Raw genomic sequence first — 21,878 nt, forward strand, 5'->3', positions numbered from 1 at the left:
ATATGTATTAATATACTTTTATTTATTGCATCTTTTCTAGGCATACACCATCTGTATATTCGGCAGCATCTAGTTTTAGAAGTCCCTATCCCTCCTCATTGCCCATCAATACAACATTATCAAGGTAAATTTATTCACATAAACACTAAGCATGCAATTGTTAGGATTAAAATAAATACCATAAAATTTAAAAAATCTGAGATGCCGGGGCTTAACTCCAGCTTTATGTTTTCTCTATAATCTACGAATCTCATAGGTAACTGTTCTATAGTGAAACACATTGGACCCTGCTTCAGCATGTGACGCGCCAACTAGGATACAGTAGAACTAGCCCCCTTCATAAAGCGCCCCCTCATTATCAGAGAAAAATGTTGTTTGCTTAGAACATTTTACAGATACAATTTTTTTTAACATTTCTGATATAAATCTGTATAAAAAGCCACTTTGAGAGCAGGTGCGTAAGACTGATTGCAGAATTTTTCGTCGGCATTTAGCCTTTAGCGAATCTGCCCATATTTCGCTTCCGCATAGAAGAATCGAGTTCATCGTGTCCATTAAAAGGTTTCGCTTGCCTCCAAGGTTTGCCATGAGCTTACTTAACATGCCGCTTACTTTGGCAGTTTTTGCGGCAGTATGATTTATGTGCGCTCAGTAACTTAGTCTTGCGTCTAATTGCACTCCTAGGTACTTGATTACTCTTTTTGATGTGAATTTGTGCCTTATTTGACCTTTCAAGTTTGAGCTTGTAAACCTATCTCGATATTAATTTTTTTTTTTGTTCAGATACCTAAGAAATAAATACATTTAGAAAATACCGTTTTCTATTTTTTACACTTTCATTAGAAAAAAATTTATAGCACTGAGAACTTTGATTTTTCGAGTGTGCTATTGGCAGTGCTGCTTTTTGACTCAATGTATCTTGGCAACGCTGGATAAATTACATGTGTTTGTAAGATAGTGAGTTATACCAGTTTAATGAAGTATAGCCACACTGCCTAGCGGTGAATCTTACTCGATAACTTTGTTGTTGGATTCGCATGCAAATTTTTCTTCAGTTAATCGAACATTGAGATAGCGAGCGGGGATATGGCGAATAAAAGAGGGCTTTTGTTGTTGCTATCGCATGCAAATTTTTCATCAAGTCAATCGAGCATAAAGATAGCGAGCGAGGAAGTGGTGAATAGTATTGGCCTTTAATTGAACTCAGTTTTCGTAGAAACTTAGAGATTGTTACTCAGCACTTCATTCTGATGGCAGCAGCGATATTAATTTTTCATCTCCTTTCTTCGGCGAACACGAAATGCGTCTGCTCTGTTTGGTGAGGTTACTCTGAGTTTGCACAAAGTGGCAGTCTGGGAAACTGCCATTTTGTTTGTACAATGTTTCCCTTTCCAATACCTATTGTCAAGTAGTCACAAATATATACTAGTCACAAAAAGCATTCGAAAGTCGTTTTTTGGCTCATGAGGCAATGTTCAATTATTTTTGTGCACTTTACCCTATTCCGTTCGCTGTGAGGGTCGGCGAGCTCGTGTTCGCTGCAGTAACATTTGCACGGTGTTTCCCAAGCATGGTGTAGCCAATATCTGACTGTTAACCGTCCCTCAGCTAATTTGATTTGGTGATATACAAAAAAAAAAAAACTAGCACAGTCTCCGTTTATGCCACTTTCATGTCGTCTCAACAACGATTGATTAGACCAGTGTGCGACTTCGTGTGAAATTAATAATGTACTACTTCATAGTAAAGGCCTTAAAAGTTATTTAAATAAATTATAAAACAATTTTGTTGACGCTTCATAATTCATAATTTTTGGCCCAATGCTGTGCCTATGAATGTGCGCTGGATGCCTTGAACATTTTTTGCGAATCGTAATACTATATATAGGCGAATTGACTATCTAAGGTGGCGCCATTAAAAAACAGTTACTTTATTTTTCGCGATTTTGACTAGTCTGACGTCAGCTCCTTTCGCAATACAAAACAAACGAACAAAACAAACAAATGTAGGAGAAATTACTTGTTTGTGAAAATTCAGCGAATGGCTTGGTAGTATTGGTAGTAACGAAATCAAAGTGCCGTGAATGATATGGTGAAAGCACAATATTAATATAAAGCCTCCCAATGCAGTTTGTTTGCGTTTTTATGCGTATTAATACGTTCACATATAAGTAGATGATCTACTTTTTCGTGCTTAACTCCCAATTCGTAATTAAAAAGCGAGATTTCCCATACAAAATTTCTCTCCTAAAATCAGAGATTATAAAATAATCCTAGATAATAACCTTACTTTTTGAAGAACAACTCTGTGTTTTCTGTGTAATAGAACATTGTTTTTACGCGTATAAAGAAAAACGTCGAAGTAAAAACTAAATAAAATGGATGCCAGCAAAGAAAACAGGTTTATAGACATAATTTTAAAACGTTTGTTAGGTATTTACTATTAACAATGCATTCATATAACAGAAAACGTGTGCCCTATTATTACTTATTATAAAATGTTATTTCGAATGCATATTGCTGCTATAATTTATGAAACCTCAGTATACGTCGTCTACGGATTTCCCTTAACTGTTTGTTATTAGCAGCCAAATGCGGAATTAAATTAGCTATTCCTTGTCCTTGTCTTTTTTTTACATATCGTTAATATTAATTAAACAAACCACAAACACCGATATATTCCACCAAAAAAATTTCTATGAAGAAAAACCTTTCACAACAGGATTGACAGCTGATCGTCAACTTTGCAGTTAATCTGCCATATGCGAATGGGTAGATTAATTTTGTGGATTTGTTGGTAAATAATGCATATGTGAACGTTCTTTAAGACGCCGTGGCCAGAAAGTATGTGTGTGTGCGTATAATTTTTTGTGTTTGGTTATTTCCATTGCTTGCTCACTCTTCTTCTTCCCAAATAAGTAATTCTTCCTTCCTCCCTTCCTTTTGCTTTTTATTCATGCGCTCTTTTGACACGGCGAATTCGGAAGGCGTAAATGTGTATTCTATCATTCTTGAGCCGCATATGTATTTATATAAATTCAAATATTTAAATTTGCATATGCCATCTTCCTGTGTGCCTGGTAATGAAGCAATTCTCTGTGAAGGATTTAATTTTGTTGTAGGGAAGGAATTCAACAAAGTTTAACAGACACACATAATATATGTATTTATATATTTTTTTATTTTGATGATTCGCTCCTGCCCTTTGTTTTAGAGAAAATATAAATACGTGTTATTAATGGTCATAGCTAGCCTGCAGCGTTAACATTCTTTGTTTCTAAACACAAACAAATTATAATCGACGGCTGTGGTGATTCGTTTTCGTGAGACGCGTACCCCTCAAAATTCCATTCCTCTGATCACAGTGCAAGCAACGACTGCACGATAATGGCGTCGGGCAATGACATTGATGGCCTATGCTCCAAGGTAAACGACTACCTCGCCAGCCTTTCTCGCTTCTTCACTGCGAAGAATTTACAACTCTCCCCTACTAAATACACGGCGACTCTTTTTACCACCTGGACATAGGAGGTCAAGCTACAACTCAAGGTGAATGTCGATGATACACAAATTACGGTTACATGACGGTTAACAACCCCAAAATATTGGGAGTCACCTTTGACAGCTTGCTCTCCTTCTCAGCGCATACAACCGCTATTGCAACTAAAGTACAGAATCGGAAGAAGGTTCTCAATTCGCTCGCAGCACTTGGGGCAAAGACAAGGAAATGTTGCAGTCGACTTTTAAAGCAATAGGCCGACCGGTTCTAAACTGTGCTGCGCCCGTCTGGTCGCCTGGAAACAGTGATTCGCAGTAGACGAAGCTTCAGACCTGCCAAAACACTGCATTAAGGACCGCGACAGGATGTCTTCTGATGTCACCTATACCACACCTACATGATGAGGACCTAATGCTGCCTATTAAGGAGCATAACAAATTGCTCAGTAAGCAGTTTCTGCTAGGGTGTTACCGCAGGCCACACCTGCTAGAGCCCGAGCCACCTCCGAGGCAAATCAAGAGGCATTTCCTCAACTACGCGGACGAGATCTCAGACAAAACCAACAGACAGCTACTGGATCGGACTGTGTACAGACAGACTATAAACGACATTCATCGGGAGACTCTTCTTTCTTAAGCTCCCGACCCCCGAATGCCGTTAAGGAGTCCAACCACCACCAATCGCAGACGAAGAGCTCCAACTTCCCTGAGAGTCCCGCGCAACCTTTGCACAATTACGTTCTGGATTTTGTAGCAGGTTAAACTCCTACTTATCCAGATTCGACCCGACATACTGAACATGTGTCCAGCACTAAGCACTTATTCACAAGCCCCATTAAACCTACTCATCTAACACCCCTTTCCCTCTGGACCCAACGCGTCGAAACAGCTCGTTTTCATGGGCCTACCGTTAGATAAGTTAGACGAAGACGACCGGTGATTACGCTACACTGACAGAGCAAAGGTACTGCTACAACAATAACAACACCATAAAGACGTTGCGCAAACGAACACCTTGAAACAGTGCGGGACTGTTCTCAAAGACGAATTGCTTGCTATAATGAATTGTTTATATTTATATATATTTATATATATATATTTATATATGAACCCTGGTTTGGGTGTTTGGCCGAGCTCCTCCTACTATTTGTGGTGTACGTCTTGATATTGTTTCACAAATGGAGGGACCTACAGTTTCAAGCCGACTCCGAACAGCAGATATTATGAGGAGCTTTTTCATGGCAGAAATACACTCGGAGGTTTGCCATTGCCTGCCGAGGGGCAACCGCTATTAGAAAAATGTATTTCTTAATTTTGGTATTTTACCGAGATTCGAACCTACGTTCTCTCTTGATTCTGAATGATAGTCACGCATCAACCCATTCGGCTACGGCGGGTTGTTTACATTTCATTTAGTTGCTCATGGCTGTTAAATAATCGCGAGATACTTTTGAAAACTGTATTAATGAAAATATAGTTAATTATATTAACATAAACTGCCTTGGATTAGGAAAATACAGTGAATCGGTTTTTGTCCCATTTTTAAATGGGTCTGCAAGGGTTGCGTAGGGGAAGGCTTGGATTGTGCTTTTATGCATTTATTCAATAAATGGCTAAATTTTTGACTAAATGTAATCAAATGTATTAATTGACTGTCTTGAATAGTCGAAAAATGTTTGTTCGCCTTTGTGCTAACTCTTCGTACAAGTGGTGAAATTTTTTAGACAAATTTATTTCGGCAATTCATTTGTTTTTGTTTGAGTTTTACCTTAAAAAAAAAAGAACTTTTATTTAGAAACATTTGCTCATCTGAAAACGGATCATTTTTAACTGTTGTTACATTTCGTTCGTCTTCCACTATGAGCACTCTCCAGCTTGCCCTCAACGCAAGCAATTCGGTTTGAGTTTCGTCTTTATCTTCGTTGTTGTTGTTGTAGTAGTAAGAGAAGCCTCGTCAGTGTAGAGTATATCATCGGTCGTCTTCGTCAGGCTCATCTAAAGGTAGGCCCAGGAAATATGCTGTTTCCCTCCAGAGGGAGGGGGAATATCATTGTTTTTAAGTTTAAATGAGTTGTATGTTTTTATTTTCAAAAATATTCCTCAACTTAAAATTACAGCAAAAAATACTGCAGTTTTACAATGAACCTTCCACTGAACATCCCTGCATACGAACTTCGTTTTTATTTCAGGTGTATGGCAACACTAACATTTCGCTAAATTAGAGAACTTTAACATTAAATTACTTAAAAACTATTACCCTCCGGCAGGTTCGGTTTTCAGTTTTAAGATGGGGATACACCCCTCTATCCACCCCTTTTAACGTTTTTTTTTCAAAGCGATATACATTATACTAAAGTTTTTTCTGAGTAGGTTTTAAAGGGCTTGTAAAAAGGTGGTTAGTGTCGTGCGGGGTGCCTTCACATGCTGGACATAAGTTAGGTATGTCGGGGTCAATTCTGGATAAGTAGGAGTTTAACCTGCTACAATATCCGCAACGTAATTGTGCCAGTGTCATGCGGGTCTCACGGGGAAGCTGGATCTTTTCATCTGCAATGGGTGATGGTTGGACGCCGATTACGGCATTCACTGGACGGGAGCTTATGAAGGTGGTAACAGTCTCCCGGTGAATGTCGTTTAATGTCTGTCTAAACATTGTCCGGTCCAGTAGGTCTCTGTTTGTTTTGTCCTGGATCTCGTCGGCGTAGTGTAGTAGGTGTCTCCTGACGTGCCTAGGAAGCGGATCTGGCTCAAGCAGGTGTCTGCAAGGGTGAAACATACGGTAGCACCCCAATGGGAACTGCTTGCTGAACAGTTTGTTATGCTCCTTGACAGGTAGCATATTGGCTTCGTTGTGAAGGTGTTGTAATAGGGACATCAGGAGCCAGCCCGTCGCTGTCCGAATGGCAGTGTTTTGGCATGTCTGGAGCTTTATCCACTGTGTGTCACTAGTTCCAGACGACCAGACAGGCGCAGCATAGTTCAGAACCGGCCGGCCAATTGCTTTAAATGGCGATAGCAACAATTCTTTGCCCTTGCCCCAAGTGCTGCCGGCAAGCGACTTGAGAACCTTGTTGCGATTTTGGACTTTAGTGGCAATTGCAGTTGTGTGCGCAGAGAAGGAGAGGAAACTGTCGAAGGTTATAACCAAAATTTTGGTATTGTTTACCGTCGGAATTGGTGTGTCATCGACTTTTTGATGACCTCCTTTGTCCAGGTGGTAAAAAGGGTCGCCGTGGACTTTGTGGGGGAAAGTTGGAGATTCCTCGCAGTGAAAAAGCGAGAAAGTTCGGTGAGGCAGTTGTTCACTTTGGAGCACAGGCCATCGATGTCATTTCCCGACGCCATTATCGTGAAGGAGAAAAGTATCAGAGAAAGAGATAGGAAAGAATAGAGACAGAGATAGAGATAGTTAGTCCTGTGAGAATTTTCCAGATTCTTTGGCAAATCTGTAAATATCCTCCAGTTTTAGAGAACGAATATTACTCATTCTCATGACATAGAACCCAATACTCGTAGTCTTGCTCTAGCAAACGCAGGACACTCACAGAGAAAGTGCTCAGTGCTATACGCCTCCTCCAAGCACGACAGGCATACCGGGTTCTCGATGATTCCAATGGTGGTCATATGCTGACCCCATGGGTTGTGTCCTGTAATGATGCCGACCATCAACCTAATATCTTTCCTTCTAAAATTTAGTAGAAAGTTTGACAGTTTTCTGTTCGGACTTGTCACAAAACACTTTGCAGTTCTGCAGCGTTCCAGACCGGACCATCGCTCTTTATGTAGATTGCCTACATAATCGCTGATCCAATTCATGATTCCTGCGGGACTGATTCCGGTTACTAGCTCTGGCCCCTGTGAGGGCAGCCCTGATCCACAGTTGGCCAATTCGTCGGCAATTTTGTTTCCTTAAACACCGGAGTGTCCCAGAACCCATATAAGTACAAGCCTGTTTTGTCTTGCGATAGAATTAAGCTTCTTCTTACATTCTTAAAAAATCTTTTAGGTTTGCTTAGCGATCTCCAGGGCCTTCAATGCAACCTGACTGTCACTGAAGACTCCAATCTGTTTCCCGTTCCATCTTCTTTCGATTATCCATTTCGCTACTTTTAGGATGGCAAAAACTTCTGTTTGGAAAACAGTTGTCATTCCCCCTATAGCATAGTGATACTTATTACTATCGTTTATGTACCATTCGGCTCCAGACCCTATGTCATTCTTGGACCCATCGGTAAAGAAAATATCCCTCAAACCTCCCTGCATGCATTCTGGATTGCTCCATTGCGTGAGCATCAAATTTCCTTCCAAATGAAACCGTGGGTATCAGGTCATCTTTAACTGCCGAAAACAGTGGATACTGCTCCGACGGCAACTTAAAGATTTCTCTGTGTCTCGAAGTTCCATCTTCGTGCCAGAAACCATATTTATGGAGTCTACACATTGCTTTTATTGCTTCCTGTTATATCTTAAGATCCAGGGGGAGCAAATCAAGCATAGCATTTAGGGCATTACCAGAGTTTGTACTCATGGCACCCGTGATGCATAAACATATACTTCTTTGCAGGCTGTATATTTCCCGGATTGTGGACTTAACCATGCTCCGTTGCCACCAGACCACAGAAGCGTATGTGATGATTGATCTGATAAGAGCTGTGTATATCCATAGGACCACAGCAGGTTTCAGACCCCAGGTTTTGCCAAAGGCTCTACGGCATTGCTGAAAAATCTTCTCTGCACGATTCACCTTCAGTGAAACGTGTGTCTCCCAAGTCAGCTTCTTATCCAAGATTACTCCTAGATATTAAACTTCGTTGGAAATACCAAGTGTCACACCTGTCAGTGTTGGAAGACTGAGTCCATCCAATTTCCGTTTTCTCGTAAACAAGACTATGGTTGTTTTGTTCGGATTAACGGAAAGACCTTGTCTCATGCACCAGTCATCCATATTGTCAAGAATCCTGTGGGCTTTCCTGCAAAGCCTCCCCAAGGATTTATCCGATGTTAGCGCACAGACGTCGTCCGCATATGCTTGGACGTGAAAACCGAGTTCCTGCATCTCCACTAATAGAGAGTCTACGACGAAGCACCACAGCAGTGGAGAAAGAACACCTCCTTGGGGACATCCTTGCTTGGCCCTGACTGTGATTTGTTCGTCACTGCTCCCACCAGCTGTTAACAGCCTCTCAGAGAGCATGGAATATATCCATTTTATAATGGCTTGACTAACTCCGTGTCGTTCGGCAGAAGAACATATCGAGCCGAAAGTGACATTATCAAAAGTCCCCTCAATGTCCACGAACACGCCCATTGTGTATTCGTCAGCTTCCAGCCCAGCTTCAATCTTGCTACAAGATCGTGCAAGGCTGATTCACATGATTTTCCACTCAGGTAAGCGTGTTGATTTCTACTAAGTGGACTTCTCGGCAATACCCCCACTCGAATATGTTTCTCCACCACTCGTTCCAGACTTTTCAACATGAACGAAGTCAAACTGATTGGTCTAAAACTCTTTGCTAGGAAATCTTTTCCTGGTTTCGGAATAAATACTACTCTTACGCGTCGCCATTGGGATGGTATATAACCAAATGCAAGACAGGCTGTGAAGATCCTTTTCAGGGCCTCAATCAGCCTGTCTCCTCCTTTTTTAAGCATTGCTGGATATATTCCGTCAGGTTCAGGGGATTTAAAGTTCTCAAAGGAAGACACGGAAAGCCTTATCGATACCCTTGTCACTATCCGACTAGCAATATACAAGCAGTACCTAGAGGTTCCTCCGTTGCTACCGTTATTGTTCATGCCACTCTCTACTACCCGGAAAATGAGTTTCGAGTAGAGCATTAAACGTTTCCGATCTGGAAATGGTGTATGAACCATCAGGTTTTCGAATGGAATCCAGCCTTACTGAGCGGTCTAGATGAAGGACCTTACAAAGTCTCTCTGTTTCCCTCATTTCTTCGACGTTACTGCAGAAATATCTATAGGATTCAAGTTAAGCTTTCCGTACTTTTTTCTTATATTCTCTGTGTAAGTCGATGATTAGCCCAGTCCTCTTCTGTTTTGGTCTTCAAGGCCTTATTAAGAAGTTTCCTGGACCGTACATGAAAATTCGACAGTTCACGGTTCCACCAAGGAACCGCTTTCCCCTGTCTGCTTTGCCTCAGTGGGCACAGTTCCTCAAAGCTACTGATTAAAGTACCTTCTAATTTCTTAGTAGCATCTTCAATCATTTCTGCTGATTTGAGTTTTTTCAGGTTTGGTAATCGCTATGATAGCTTCGACACTGTTCCCACTTTTCAAGTACTTTATTTTTGCAGCAACGATATCTCCGGAGCATAGCTCTTTTAACATCGTGTCTTCGATCAACCTCGGCATGATAATACATGCTCGCGGTCTCACGTTCCCTTCACAATGAAGTATTTGTCCCCACGACATAGCACCTAGACCACAGATACGCTTGTTCTTGTATTAGTATTATGTGTGGGTTTGTTTGCAGTTTTGCATGCCTACGGCACAAGAGAGCCGTAGACGCTTTGCTATGCTGCAGATTTATCTGTGTAAATATTACTTCAGTCATTAGACTGAGTATATTTACGCTTTGTCCTCCACCTTATCCTGGGCACGGAAGTGGATTCGCCCCAGATGTAGGTGAGGACGGCATCCGTACTTCGACTTAAGAACCTTGAGGGACCCAAGGTCGATACGCAGTACCAGGTGGGAGCCCGCCTCCGAAGTGGTAGCGGATTTCTGCCTAGTGCACGAGTATACTCTCAAGAGAGTCGTGTCAAGATCTTTGTTCTGAACACGGATGCGTGTGAGGAGTTCTGCTGAATTACAGGAAGGACCAGAATCCAGACACTCGCTCGTACCAGCCTTTCTTTGCTACTCTCAACAAGAATGAACTTGCTGTTTTCGCAGGCTGGAATCTTTGCTATCGCGTTTTTCCAGCCATTCTCGGGAAAAAGCATTGGAACAGTGCACCTTTGCGATGCCGTCCACCACGCTTTTCCCCTCGAAATTCGGCGCGTCTTTCGACTCACCGATATCTTTCCAAAGATAGCTGTCAAGATAGTCTTGTTGCCCATTGGACAGTAGACCGCCTTGTTTGTCGGTATGTATCTCCACCGTCATTGCCTTTGCTGCCATTCTCGCGAATGATTCGCCAGACGTTGACGGAAGAGTGTCATTCGACATTTGCCTTGTCAGGCAAAGGTTTGTCTGCCTTGGATTAGGTCGAGGATGCAGGCATTTCCGAATTCCGTCTCTCGACTTTCCTCTTCTTTGCCTTTCTCCTCTTCCCGGTCGTTGGCACAGACCCCGTTTCGTTTCCGGAAGAGCGCAGCGGCACGCTTTCCGTTTTCGTTACAGGTGTCGAAGTTGACGGAGCTTGAGTCCTTGCCTTAGGGAGTGCTTCGGCTTGCCTCGCCTTCTGTCTTCTTCGTTTGATCTGCTTTGCGGTTAGACCAACACCTGCTTCGACTCTTCAATAACTTCAGACTTTTTACCGGCACTTACCTGATTCGCACCAGGTTTAACCGTTGTCAAAGACTTACTCGGTACCAGAGATCCGTCTGAGTCTACTGAGAGATTGTCCGCCATCTCCACATCCTCCACAACTTGTTCAGTTGCTTCAGATCGTTTCGACGGCGGTATATCGCTCACACTCACTCGGCTCTCCATTGGCATAGCCCATGTGCCATATTTCACCACTAGTAGTGCGCTTCCTCCGGAACCCTGGGTGTCAGTTCCGGTCATAGGGGAGTGTGAGGTTCGGGCCTACGCATCCGATGTCCGAGCCGTCGATTGCTCGACGGGAGGTTTTCCCGAAAGTGGGTTACCTCGTGCAGAGAGATCCTTTGTTAGCCTCCACGTTGTAATAAAATACATTTTATACCTCAGGTGTCGGTACGGTACTCTCCACATAGTACTTGGGTGATCACCAATTCCGCGGTTCCGCGGATGAGTGGATACCCAATTCCTATATGGAGCTGCCTTCTTAGTTCGTGGTAAGTTAATCTCCATAGCATGGGGTTAACTCACCACTTAAGCCTCATCCCCGTGGCAAGGAGATCGACATGACAAGGTGGCTGGGGGAGTTTCGACGAGTGCCGACCGCTCAGACCGGGCGTTTATGACGGTGAGTGCAGTGGTGGTGCTATGCACACGACAGAAACCATGCTGATGTGGGGCTGGGGCCAGTTGTTTCGTGAAGAGTGGGAGTAAGAGGGCTTCAAGTGTCTTCACTACTGGGAAAAGAAGAGTTATCGGGCGATAAAATTCCCTTTGGTTTGCGGGTTTCCCAGGTTTAAGTAGTGGGACCACTCTCCCTGCTTTCCACTTGTCAGGGATGATGAGAGTGGCCAAGGACAGAATGAAGACCCTTGTGAGAAACCCTGCTCCCAAGGGTCCAGGTGCTTCAGCATCAGCGTGTTCAGTCCGTCGGGGCCAATGGCTTTTGATGATTTTGATTTTTTGATGGCCCCCTGAACCTCATCGCTGGAGAAAGCAAGTGGCGCACTGTCGTTTCAGTTTGTGCAGCAGTCTGGTGGCACGTCGCTTGGCTCTGTCGGCCGGAGGATGCAATGTAGACAGTCGGCTGAAATAGCTCGCGCACCACTTCTGGCCCGACAAATACATCCGTTGAAGGTGATTGCTACCTTGTCGTTGCGCTTTGTCGAGTTCGACAGGGACCTAACGGTGGACCAGAGCTTACTCACTCCAGCGGTGAAATTACATTTCTTCAGGTGCTCAACCTATTTGGTCAGCTTGTGTTGGTTTACCAGTTGCCGGATCTCCAAATTGAGATTCCTTATGCGGGCATCCCCGGGATCGACCTGGCGTAAGTGGTCACGCTCGTTTGCTTAACCGGCTGCTTCGGCTGGGAAATTGGGACGGATGTCCTTGAGCCTTCCAGCGGGAATGAAGCGACCCGCAGCAGTTGTGAGCACCTTGCGGAATGCGCGTCCGCCTGCGTGCACATCAGTGGGGATGGGAATAAGCTTTAATAAAGTAAATATGGAATCGGTGATTCGCGGAAACGAAGTCGGCAGGTCTCTCAATCGAGACGATAATGGGCAAGTGGTCTGATGCAAGCGATACCACAAGTCGTCAGGTTATGCTATTTATCAGATCAGCGCTAGCAATTGTTATGTTGTTATTGAATGTCGAATCGTCTATCTGAATTGCCAGAAGCTGTCCCCTCCGATCGTTTGGAAGGCTTGAATGCCAAAGATCGTGATGCGCATTAAAGTCAACTACGACTAATCGGTTTTCACCTCTGAGGACCGCACCTATGCCAGGGTGATATCCTGTCGGGCAGCAGGTGACAGGGAGTATGTAGATATTATAGATTTCGAGCTCGGCATCGCCTGACCGCACTGCTATACCTTGACATTCTAAGGAGCTGTCTCTGCGGTCGATGCCTTCATGAACTATGAACGCTAGCCCACCACCATTGTCTCGCTCGCAATCGCGTCTGTGCACGTTGTAGCCATCCCTGGTGATCAGGGAGGACCTAGCGTGGGGTCTGGTTTCCTGGACCGCAGCTATTGGGATAGTGTGTTTGCTCATAAAGTCAACTATGTCGTGAGTCCGTTGCAGTTACGTTAAAGAAGCTTAAAGCTTCTTGGTAGGGTGGTAGTAGCACGGGGGGTGAGGGACACGTGGGGTTGCCTACGTTGGGCCTGCTGTGCATTCCGCTGTAGTTGCTGCGGCCTGATGGTGGTGGGCGGCCACGCCACGGGGGCGGTTGCGGGTGCAGAGCTCTCCAGCAGGGGGCAACGTAGTCAGTTGTCCACTCACGTTTGGTGCGCAGGCCGAAACATCTCTGAAAGTGACACCAACCATTGCAAGAATTGCATTTGACTGATGCCAGGTTCGGAGGTATTCTGGTCTGACACGCGGAGCAGACTGTGAGGGGGACCAAGGGCTGCTGGTTTGACCCCGCACTGGGGTTGGAGCTGGAGGGAAGAGGATCGGGTGTGTTTGAGGAGTTATGTTGCTCCGATAGGCTCCTTTCAGAGAAGGAATGGGTTGTCGTAGCGGTTTGAGGTTCCGGCCTATCAGGGGGGACAGTAGCCGTTAAGGCAACAGACGCCTGTTGGCGGGAGCAACACGTGGCCACATACCGTGTTTATGGCATACGCAGCAATAGAATACTTCTGGCCCAGGGTTGGATTCAATACCAGCACTGAGGAAAAGTATTTGGAGCAAAATTTCTGCAAGAAGTTGCTCCTGTGACGTAAGGGGTGGGACGATAGACTCTTTATTAGACAGGGCTAGTTTACTGGGGCGGCAGTCATTGGTCGGGAAAAACTCGAGTCATTCCGCTAACTTAGAACCGGCTGCCATGAGACTGTCTTTATCTTCGTCTTCGGTTTTACTTCTACCAGAGAACGTTTATGTATAGAGTAGTTTCAATGACACGAACGCATGGAATTTCGGAGGCTACTGTTTTCCGCGCGTTTGTGGTCCACCAGAGACATATTTTTCACCAAAAGTTAACAAAAATATACTCAACTAGTCAAATTGAACAGCACTTAAGTAAAATTCGTTTGTAAGTAGGAAGAAAGAATGTTAATGCTGTAGACTAGCTACAGGCAGTTTATCATAAAAAACAAATATGTTAAGTTCAATAGTGACTTAAAAAGAGCAAATAATACAATGTGAATTAATATATGATACATATGCGTGCACTTGGCACAGCAAGAATACTACGTTTGGCAAAAAATGCCCAAGCAATACATCGCACATTCATAATCACAGCATTGCATCAAAATTTATGAATTATGAAATGTTAAAAAAATTGCTTCATTATTTACTTCAACAACTGTTTAGATCTTTACTATGAAGTAATACATTATTATTCGATGTGTGAAAATTAATGTTCAAGAGGAAAAGTATGTAATACATTTTAGAAATAAAAAATGCATATTGACTCAAAAATATTAGTTTAGCAAGTTGCGGCGTTGGTCCCTGTTGTTATGACAGCGCTGTACAGCTTGCAGAAGCTTCAATATTAAATATTTGGCACTTTGGGCTTCATCCAAAGGCTGCGTGTGTATACAGTAACCTCCAAAAAAGTCGCACTCTGGTTTCAGTGTAAGTTTCTAACTTTGTAGCTATATACATACCTTTTGCTCAAATATGAACGAGACGTTATCAATAAAACGGTCCGCGGATGACATATGGCAAAAATAAATTTTTTGTTTTTTGGTAGGACTGTTATAAGCTTACATGGTAAATTTCAGCGTGATATGTGACATAGTTTGTTTTCTGTACTACTGTAAACAAGTCAAGCTCGAGTGTGTTCTTCGAATTTAACGATGGAAATTCAAGTTGAACAAAGAATTTGTTTGAAATTTTGTTATTCCAACAAAATTTCGGTTTCAGACGCCTTAAAAATGTTGCAGACAACCTATGGGGACTCTGCTCTATCGCGTGCACGTGTTTTCCAGTGGTACAAATCGTTCAAAGAGGTACATCGTTCAAATCGTACATCGGTTGAAAACTTGCCTCATGAACGTCGTCCAGCAACATCAGTAAACGACGAAAACATCGGAAAAGTAAAGGAAATTGTGCTTGAAAATCGCACAAATCGCAAAATCGGTTAACGCTGAATATTATTTAGACGTTTTAAAGCGTTTGCGCGAGAACATTCGTCTTACAAGGAAGGAATTGTGGGACAACAAGTCATGGTTCTTGCATCACGATAATGCACCAGCTCACACATCACGTCTTGTTCGCGATTATTTGAACAAAAATAATGTTAATATCGTTCTGCAAGCACCGTATTCGCCTGATATGGCTCCATGTGACTTTTTCCTGTTTCCCAAGCTCAAGTTGCCGCTCCGTGGAAAACATTTTGAGACAATTGAAGTCATAAAAGTGAATTCGAAGAACACACTCGAGCTTGACTTGTTTAGAGTAGCACAGAAAACAAACTATGTGATATATTACGCTGAAATTTGCCGTGTAAGCTTATAACAGTCCTACCAAAAAACAAAAAATTTATTTTTGCCCTATGTCATCCGCGGACCGTTTTATTGATAACGTCTCGTTCATATTTGAGCAGAAGGTATGTTTGTAGGTGCTTTTTATCAATTAGAGAACCACATACGAAATGGAACATACTAATTAATTATTTACATACTACCAGAGAACAAAAAAAAAAATGGAATGAATGAAATTTACATACTACCAGAGAACAAAAAAAAATGGAAATGAAATTTTCTATAGTATCGAGAGATATTTGTTGCTGTTTTCTGCATCTTACTGTACGCTCATGCGCGCACTTCACGCATGACAGCTGCTGCTATCGGGCATTCAGAAGACATATTTTCATACATGTATGGATGCAAACATATTTATATACGGAGACGCGGCCATTCGACATAATACAATTACACGATTTACCAAATATTGGTAAAAATTTCTTCGTTGAGAAAAATTGGCATATGGGCGGCTCGTTTTATGAATGAAAGTATTTTGCTTCTAGAAATATGAGCTCGAACTTAATAATGAATTTGTTTTTGTTGTGCTGTGCAATATTTGAAACTCGCCGCCGCGACTAAAATAATCAAGGCCGCTACGGCTCCGCCTATGAATGTATTTTGTTCTTGTAGTCGCAAGGCTTAGAATTTTAGCTTTGGACGACATACTCATGTAGAGGAATAAAGAATGTGTGCGGTTATATTTCATCATAGTTTTTCTGGGAGTTCAGAATTCAAATATGTACCTATATAGGCTAGGGCGTCAAGTGTGTATACGGACGTAAATATATGTATTTATATGCAAATGTAAATGAGAATTCTTTTATTGTGCATTTGTTCAGCAGGGACTCGATCATTCGGGTATTTACTCCGGTCGTGAGCTACGTCATACTTGCTTCAGTACATATGTAGCACTTTAAGAATTAAAGATGATGCTTTCCATTTCAATTCAACCGGGCTATTCGGGTCATGTTCTTCGATTTCCATGTAACTCAAATATGTTGCTCTCTAGTCAAAATATTCGGCTCAAAATCGATTTTTTTTAATTATATAAGACATTTTTTTTTTTTAATTCCCATAACTTAATCAAAAATGAACCGAGTTTAATAATTCTGGGTTCAAAATGATCGTCATTACTTACACGAGCGACTTAATATGGAAACAATTGCAAAAAAGTAGTTGAAAATTTTTCATTTAGCGAAAAGGAAAAAAAAAAATGAAATTTTTTCGAAATTCAATATTTCAGAAAGCGTATTTTTTTTTTTTTTATAACTTTTTCCAAATCAAGACGACACCTCAAGCTGCAATTGAGCAGAATGGCCAGTAGCTAAAATGGGCTGTTTTTGAGTAATGAATTTTTGAGTAAAAAACCTGTTTCGCACTTTTTGTTTTTTGGAAAATAAAAAATGTTCAACTACTTTTTTGCAATTGTTTCTACAAGAAGTCATTTGTGTAAGTAATGACGATCATTTTGAACCCAGAATCATTAAAATCGGTTCATTTTTGACTAAGTTATGAGCACGTTTTGGCATATATTTCGAGACCCTAGTCATCAATAGGTATGAAAATTACCCCTTATTAAGGCACTTATTAACAGCTTTCATTTGCTACCCATATTGTACATACGCAATCAAAGGCTACCCGGGTCCACGTTTTGACCTATATCTCGAGACCCCAGTCACGGAGCGGCATAAAAAATACTCTGTACTAAAGCATTCACCTACAGCTTCCATTTGGCGTCCATATTGTACAAACACATTCTAGGGTTACCCGGGTCCACGTTTTTGTCTCTATCTCGATACCCTAGTCATGGAGCGGCATGAAAAATACTCTGAACTAAAGCATTCATCAACAGCTTCCATTTGATACCCATATTGTACATACACATCCAAAGGTTACCCGGGTCCACGTTTTGACCTATATCTCGAGACCCTATCCACCAATAGGTATCCACACTATACGGAAACCATCTTCAATACCTACTTAACAATGTGTGTAAGTTTGGTTAAAATCGGTTGAGCCATTCTCCGTAAAGTTCATCACAACGCGAAAAACGGCTGAAGTTTTATATATATAGAACATGTACTAAAACACTTCTACGTTCTATGCATTCTCGTCTAAAATTGGTTTCAATCCAAAAAATTAGCAACAATTTTCACCAAATTTGAATAAAGTTTTAAATGTACTAAAACACGCGCATGAAAATGTGAGGTCGTTTTACAATGTATTTTGCTTATTTTTTAATCTTCTTTTTAAATTAAAGCAGCGAACATTAAAGTTACAAAACTTTGATTTTATATTATAATTCAAATATATGTTTCTTTGAAAGTACATTTAAGGTTTTTTGAAAATATAAATTGAATAACGAAGTCATAGAAATAAACTCATTCAAATGCTTTGCTTAATGCCGTCGGCCATTCGTCACTAAAGAGAGAATTCACTGTAATCAGCTTTGATAAAAGTTTCACCAATCCACGGCGGCGGTTACACTTCATTTTTGACAATTCAAATTATTCGTAGCCCATGAGACTTCTCTATCATTAACGGTCTCTGCTTCCACTCTTACTGCAACCTAATGTAGAGTACACATGCTCCAAACTTTGTATCAACACGTTGTACAATGATTTGGACGGCTGATTAGTATACACGTTCCAACATGATACATAACGTGTTATCCAACTATATTATTATCATATTCGTAGTGTTGAACATTTCGCAAAATGGAGGAATGAAGTGAAATTTGTTTCAGGGATTGCTGCCTTCTCTCCTTTATTCAATTTCTATAAATGAATTTCTACAATACATGTACATATGTACATACATAACAGTTAAAATGATGGAGAGATTTCCTGCGCAAGACCACGGAGGCCTCGTATGCAGACCAAAAAAAATTTCTATTAATCATAATTAATATCATTTAGCAAATGCATATACATATGTACATATCGAGCCCTGTGCGCGAAAGAAACGTAAGCAGCCGAAACAGAATTTTGCAAAAGGTTTTTTAATATCTTTGCTATCAGATCACGTATTAACATCAAATTAAACTTGTAACTATTATTTGATTCAGCTTATGCCAATTTCTTATCTGCAAAATTTTTGTACTTTTTTTTACTCACAATATCAAGATACTATCTGCTGTTATAGCGGTTACGTCAAAACTTCTATTAAAAAAAAGGTGTTTTTCATTTATTAATTTAAATTATTTGTACTTACCAGGGTTTTTAAGATGAAATACATTGGTTTTCACAAACATATAAAGTAAAAATAATTTGAAACAGTGGTCGCTAACCTTTTCAATGTGTTGAGCTACTTTCAAGATTTTGAAATAAACAGCGAGCTACTTGCACAAGCCAACATAAATTAAATAATACATAGTTATATTCGATATACAATACATGTATTTATTTTACTAATATACGTTCTATATATAATAAGCTTATGACTTATAGTGCTTATACTTATGCATAACTACATCCATGTTCACACCTATCAATCGTAACAAAATTGTTTGCAGTCATAATGGCAAATCACAAGCGACTTAAAAAAACAACAAAACAGTAATAGTACATTATTATATAAATAAAATATGGGCAGATAAAAAGAGCATATTTAATGAGAAGGTTGACATTCTGACTCATCGATAATTTTTTTAATATTTGCAGTATAATTTGATACAATCATTCGAATACAGTTATCCAAATGCATATCTGTAAGCCGATTGCGGTATTTATTTTTAATAAATTTCATATTGGAAAAAGAAGATTCACACAAATAAGTTGAACTGAATAACGCTTTCACTTTCAACGCAACACGACATAAAACTGAATACTTATCTTTACTTACTAAAGTCCATATACATTTTGTATTTGAACCTAAAGATTTTAAAGTCAAGTCACTTTGAAAAGCAATCAGTTCCATTTCTGTCACAGCAATGTCTTCGCCAAAGTTGTTCATAACACAAGTTGCAAACTGTTGTATATCAATGTCCATGAAGTGTGAAACAACAAATTGCGTCACTAAAGCAATTTTGCTGAAATCCTTGAAACGATTTTTGAAGTTTTCCTTCAAGTTAGAAACTATTTCCATATGATATTTACTGTCATAGGGCTCTAATAGATTTTTGGATATCTTTTCGGAAAGAATAGGAAAATGCTTAGTATCGCGGTTTTTTAGGTTTTGTTCCCAAAATTCAAGTTTTGTAATAAATGCATTTATATCAGAAATCATTTCCGCTAATTCTTTATCCCTGCCTTGAAGCTGCAAGTTAAGCTCATTTAATTTCTCTGTAATGTCCACAAGAAAACCGAAATCTCTGAGCCAAGTCGAATTTTCCAGTTCAGGAATCGGTTCATCGCGTTCTTTGAAAAATTGGAGTATAGCAGGCACGACATCATTGAAACGTTTGAGCACTCGTCGTCTGCTTAACCATCGCACTTCAGAGTGAAGAAGTAGCTCTCCGTATTGACAGTCAATTTCATCAGCCAAGGTTTTAAATAATCTTCTTTGTAACGCTTGAGCTCTAATCTTGTTCACAATTTTCACCACCAGTTTCATAACGTTGTTCAAGTTTAGAAAATTTCCACATAATACTTGCTGATGTATAATACAGTGGTAACTAAGAAATTGTGGAAAACTTTCATCCTTATGACATAGCGACACGCGCCCCTTATCACAGCCCACCAAAGCTGGAGCACCGTCAGTTGTCAGGCCTACCATTTTTGATATTGGAATTTTCTCAGAAGAGATGAGATTTTTTAAATGAGAAAACAGCTCTAGCCCAGTAGTATGTCCTTTGAGTGGAATAAACTTCAAAAGATCTTCTTTAATTGTAAAATCACTAAAAGCCATCCTGACAAATATGGCCATCTGTGAGGTGTCAACTACATCTGTTGATTCATCCAGTTGCAGTGAAAAATAAATACAGTTATCTAAGTCACTTCTTAACTGTAAAAAAATATCATTGCTCATTACTTCTACTCGCCTCATCACTGTATTAGCAGAATGTTGCATAGATTTTATAGCAGACACTATTTCGTCTTTATTTCTAAAGTTGGCGAATAAAGAATCTGCAGCTTCCAAAAATGCTTGTTTTATGATTTCCCCGTCTTCATAAGGTTTTTTCTTTTGTGCAATTATCTGGGAAACACGATAAGATGCTTCAGTTGCAGCCTTATTTTTGTCGATTGTTTTCAAAAATATTGACTGTTGTCCAATTAACTGGATTTTTAAATGTTTCAGTTTTTCTTTTCTGGTGGCAGAATTTAACGGGAATGCCTTCTCAAAATTCGAATGTACAGTTTTATGATGCCTCTCAATATTTCCTTTTTTAGGAACTGACACAGATGTATTACATAACAAACAAACACTTTGGCCTTTAACTTCTGTGAAGAAGTATTGTTCTTCCCATTCCGAATGGAAATGGTATGTCTTCGCCTTCTTACTACTGCTTGCCATAATGTTGCGAACTCTAACCCAACCGCTGCACGCAGCATAGATAACTAGATGTGAAACTTATTCATTTTGAGAGAGAGCGCGCCCATGAGGACGTTTCAAAACTTGGCAGCATTCACACATTATGGGATTTTGAACAGCTGATAGGCGAAATGGCAGACTGCCAGAAGAAACGCGCCAAAAATAACAGACGAAAACAGTTCGTTTTTGCTTAATGGAGAAATGACGTGTTGAAATGTTTATAATTATTTGTCTTAAAATTAATTCAATTGAAATGTAATAATTTAAATTGAAGAGAGTTTGTAGAATCCAAAGCTCGTTATATCCTTTTCGACTTCTACTTTTAATTAGTCTTATGTACATAATGTAATTTTATTGAAAAGTGTGTGTTCGTTTATGTAAATTTGTATATACGTAAATATTCTATGGTTGAAAAGCGTAGGTAAGGGAACTGAATTTGTGTTTGAGATATTTTACAAAAATTAAAGGTAATCTGCTTTAACTTATTCTGTTCGTTGTTTGAGATTTTTTTTTTTTTTGTTACCCAATTTCTGTGTTATATTAAAAAATCGCAATAAGTCATGTTTTTAATTATAACTTATGTTTTTCGCGTTCATTACTTTATTATTATTAAATTACTTTTGTATTTCGGTTTTAAATAATTTCATTTACATATAAATTTTTAAATTTTTTGCTTATTTACGTATATATTTCATACGGATTGTGCTTATTTTTAGTATATGTAGGTGTTTACGAGTGATATAAGGCTATTGCGCAACCGCACACTAAATACTAACCTCAATGGTGGTGTGGAAACTAAAAATTCCAGACCTTTGGTTCAAAAATACCCAATTCATGTTTCTACCGGTGTGGCAATATTGGAAAATGTTATAAAAAATGCACATTTTTCAGCGCTCTCACGATAAAAAGAGTTTCACAT

General features: G+C 40.3%; 1 protein-coding gene across 1 annotated transcript in view; it reads left to right on the forward strand.

Annotated features, from left to right (window-relative positions):
* LOC128870454 (protein pangolin, isoforms A/H/I/S-like) overlaps window positions 1–21,878 on the forward strand; it is a 191,099-nt gene that overhangs the window by 120,058 nt on the left and 49,163 nt on the right. Inside the window, exon 3 of the mRNA XM_054113120.1 lies at window positions 41–124. Coding sequence (XP_053969095.1) covers window positions 41–124 — 84 coding nt within the window. The remainder of the gene's footprint in view (window positions 1–40; window positions 125–21,878) is intronic.

This window comes from Anastrepha ludens, chromosome X (genome assembly GCF_028408465.1).
Source record: "Anastrepha ludens isolate Willacy chromosome X, idAnaLude1.1, whole genome shotgun sequence".
Lineage (NCBI taxonomy): Eukaryota > Metazoa > Arthropoda > Insecta > Diptera > Tephritidae > Anastrepha > Anastrepha ludens.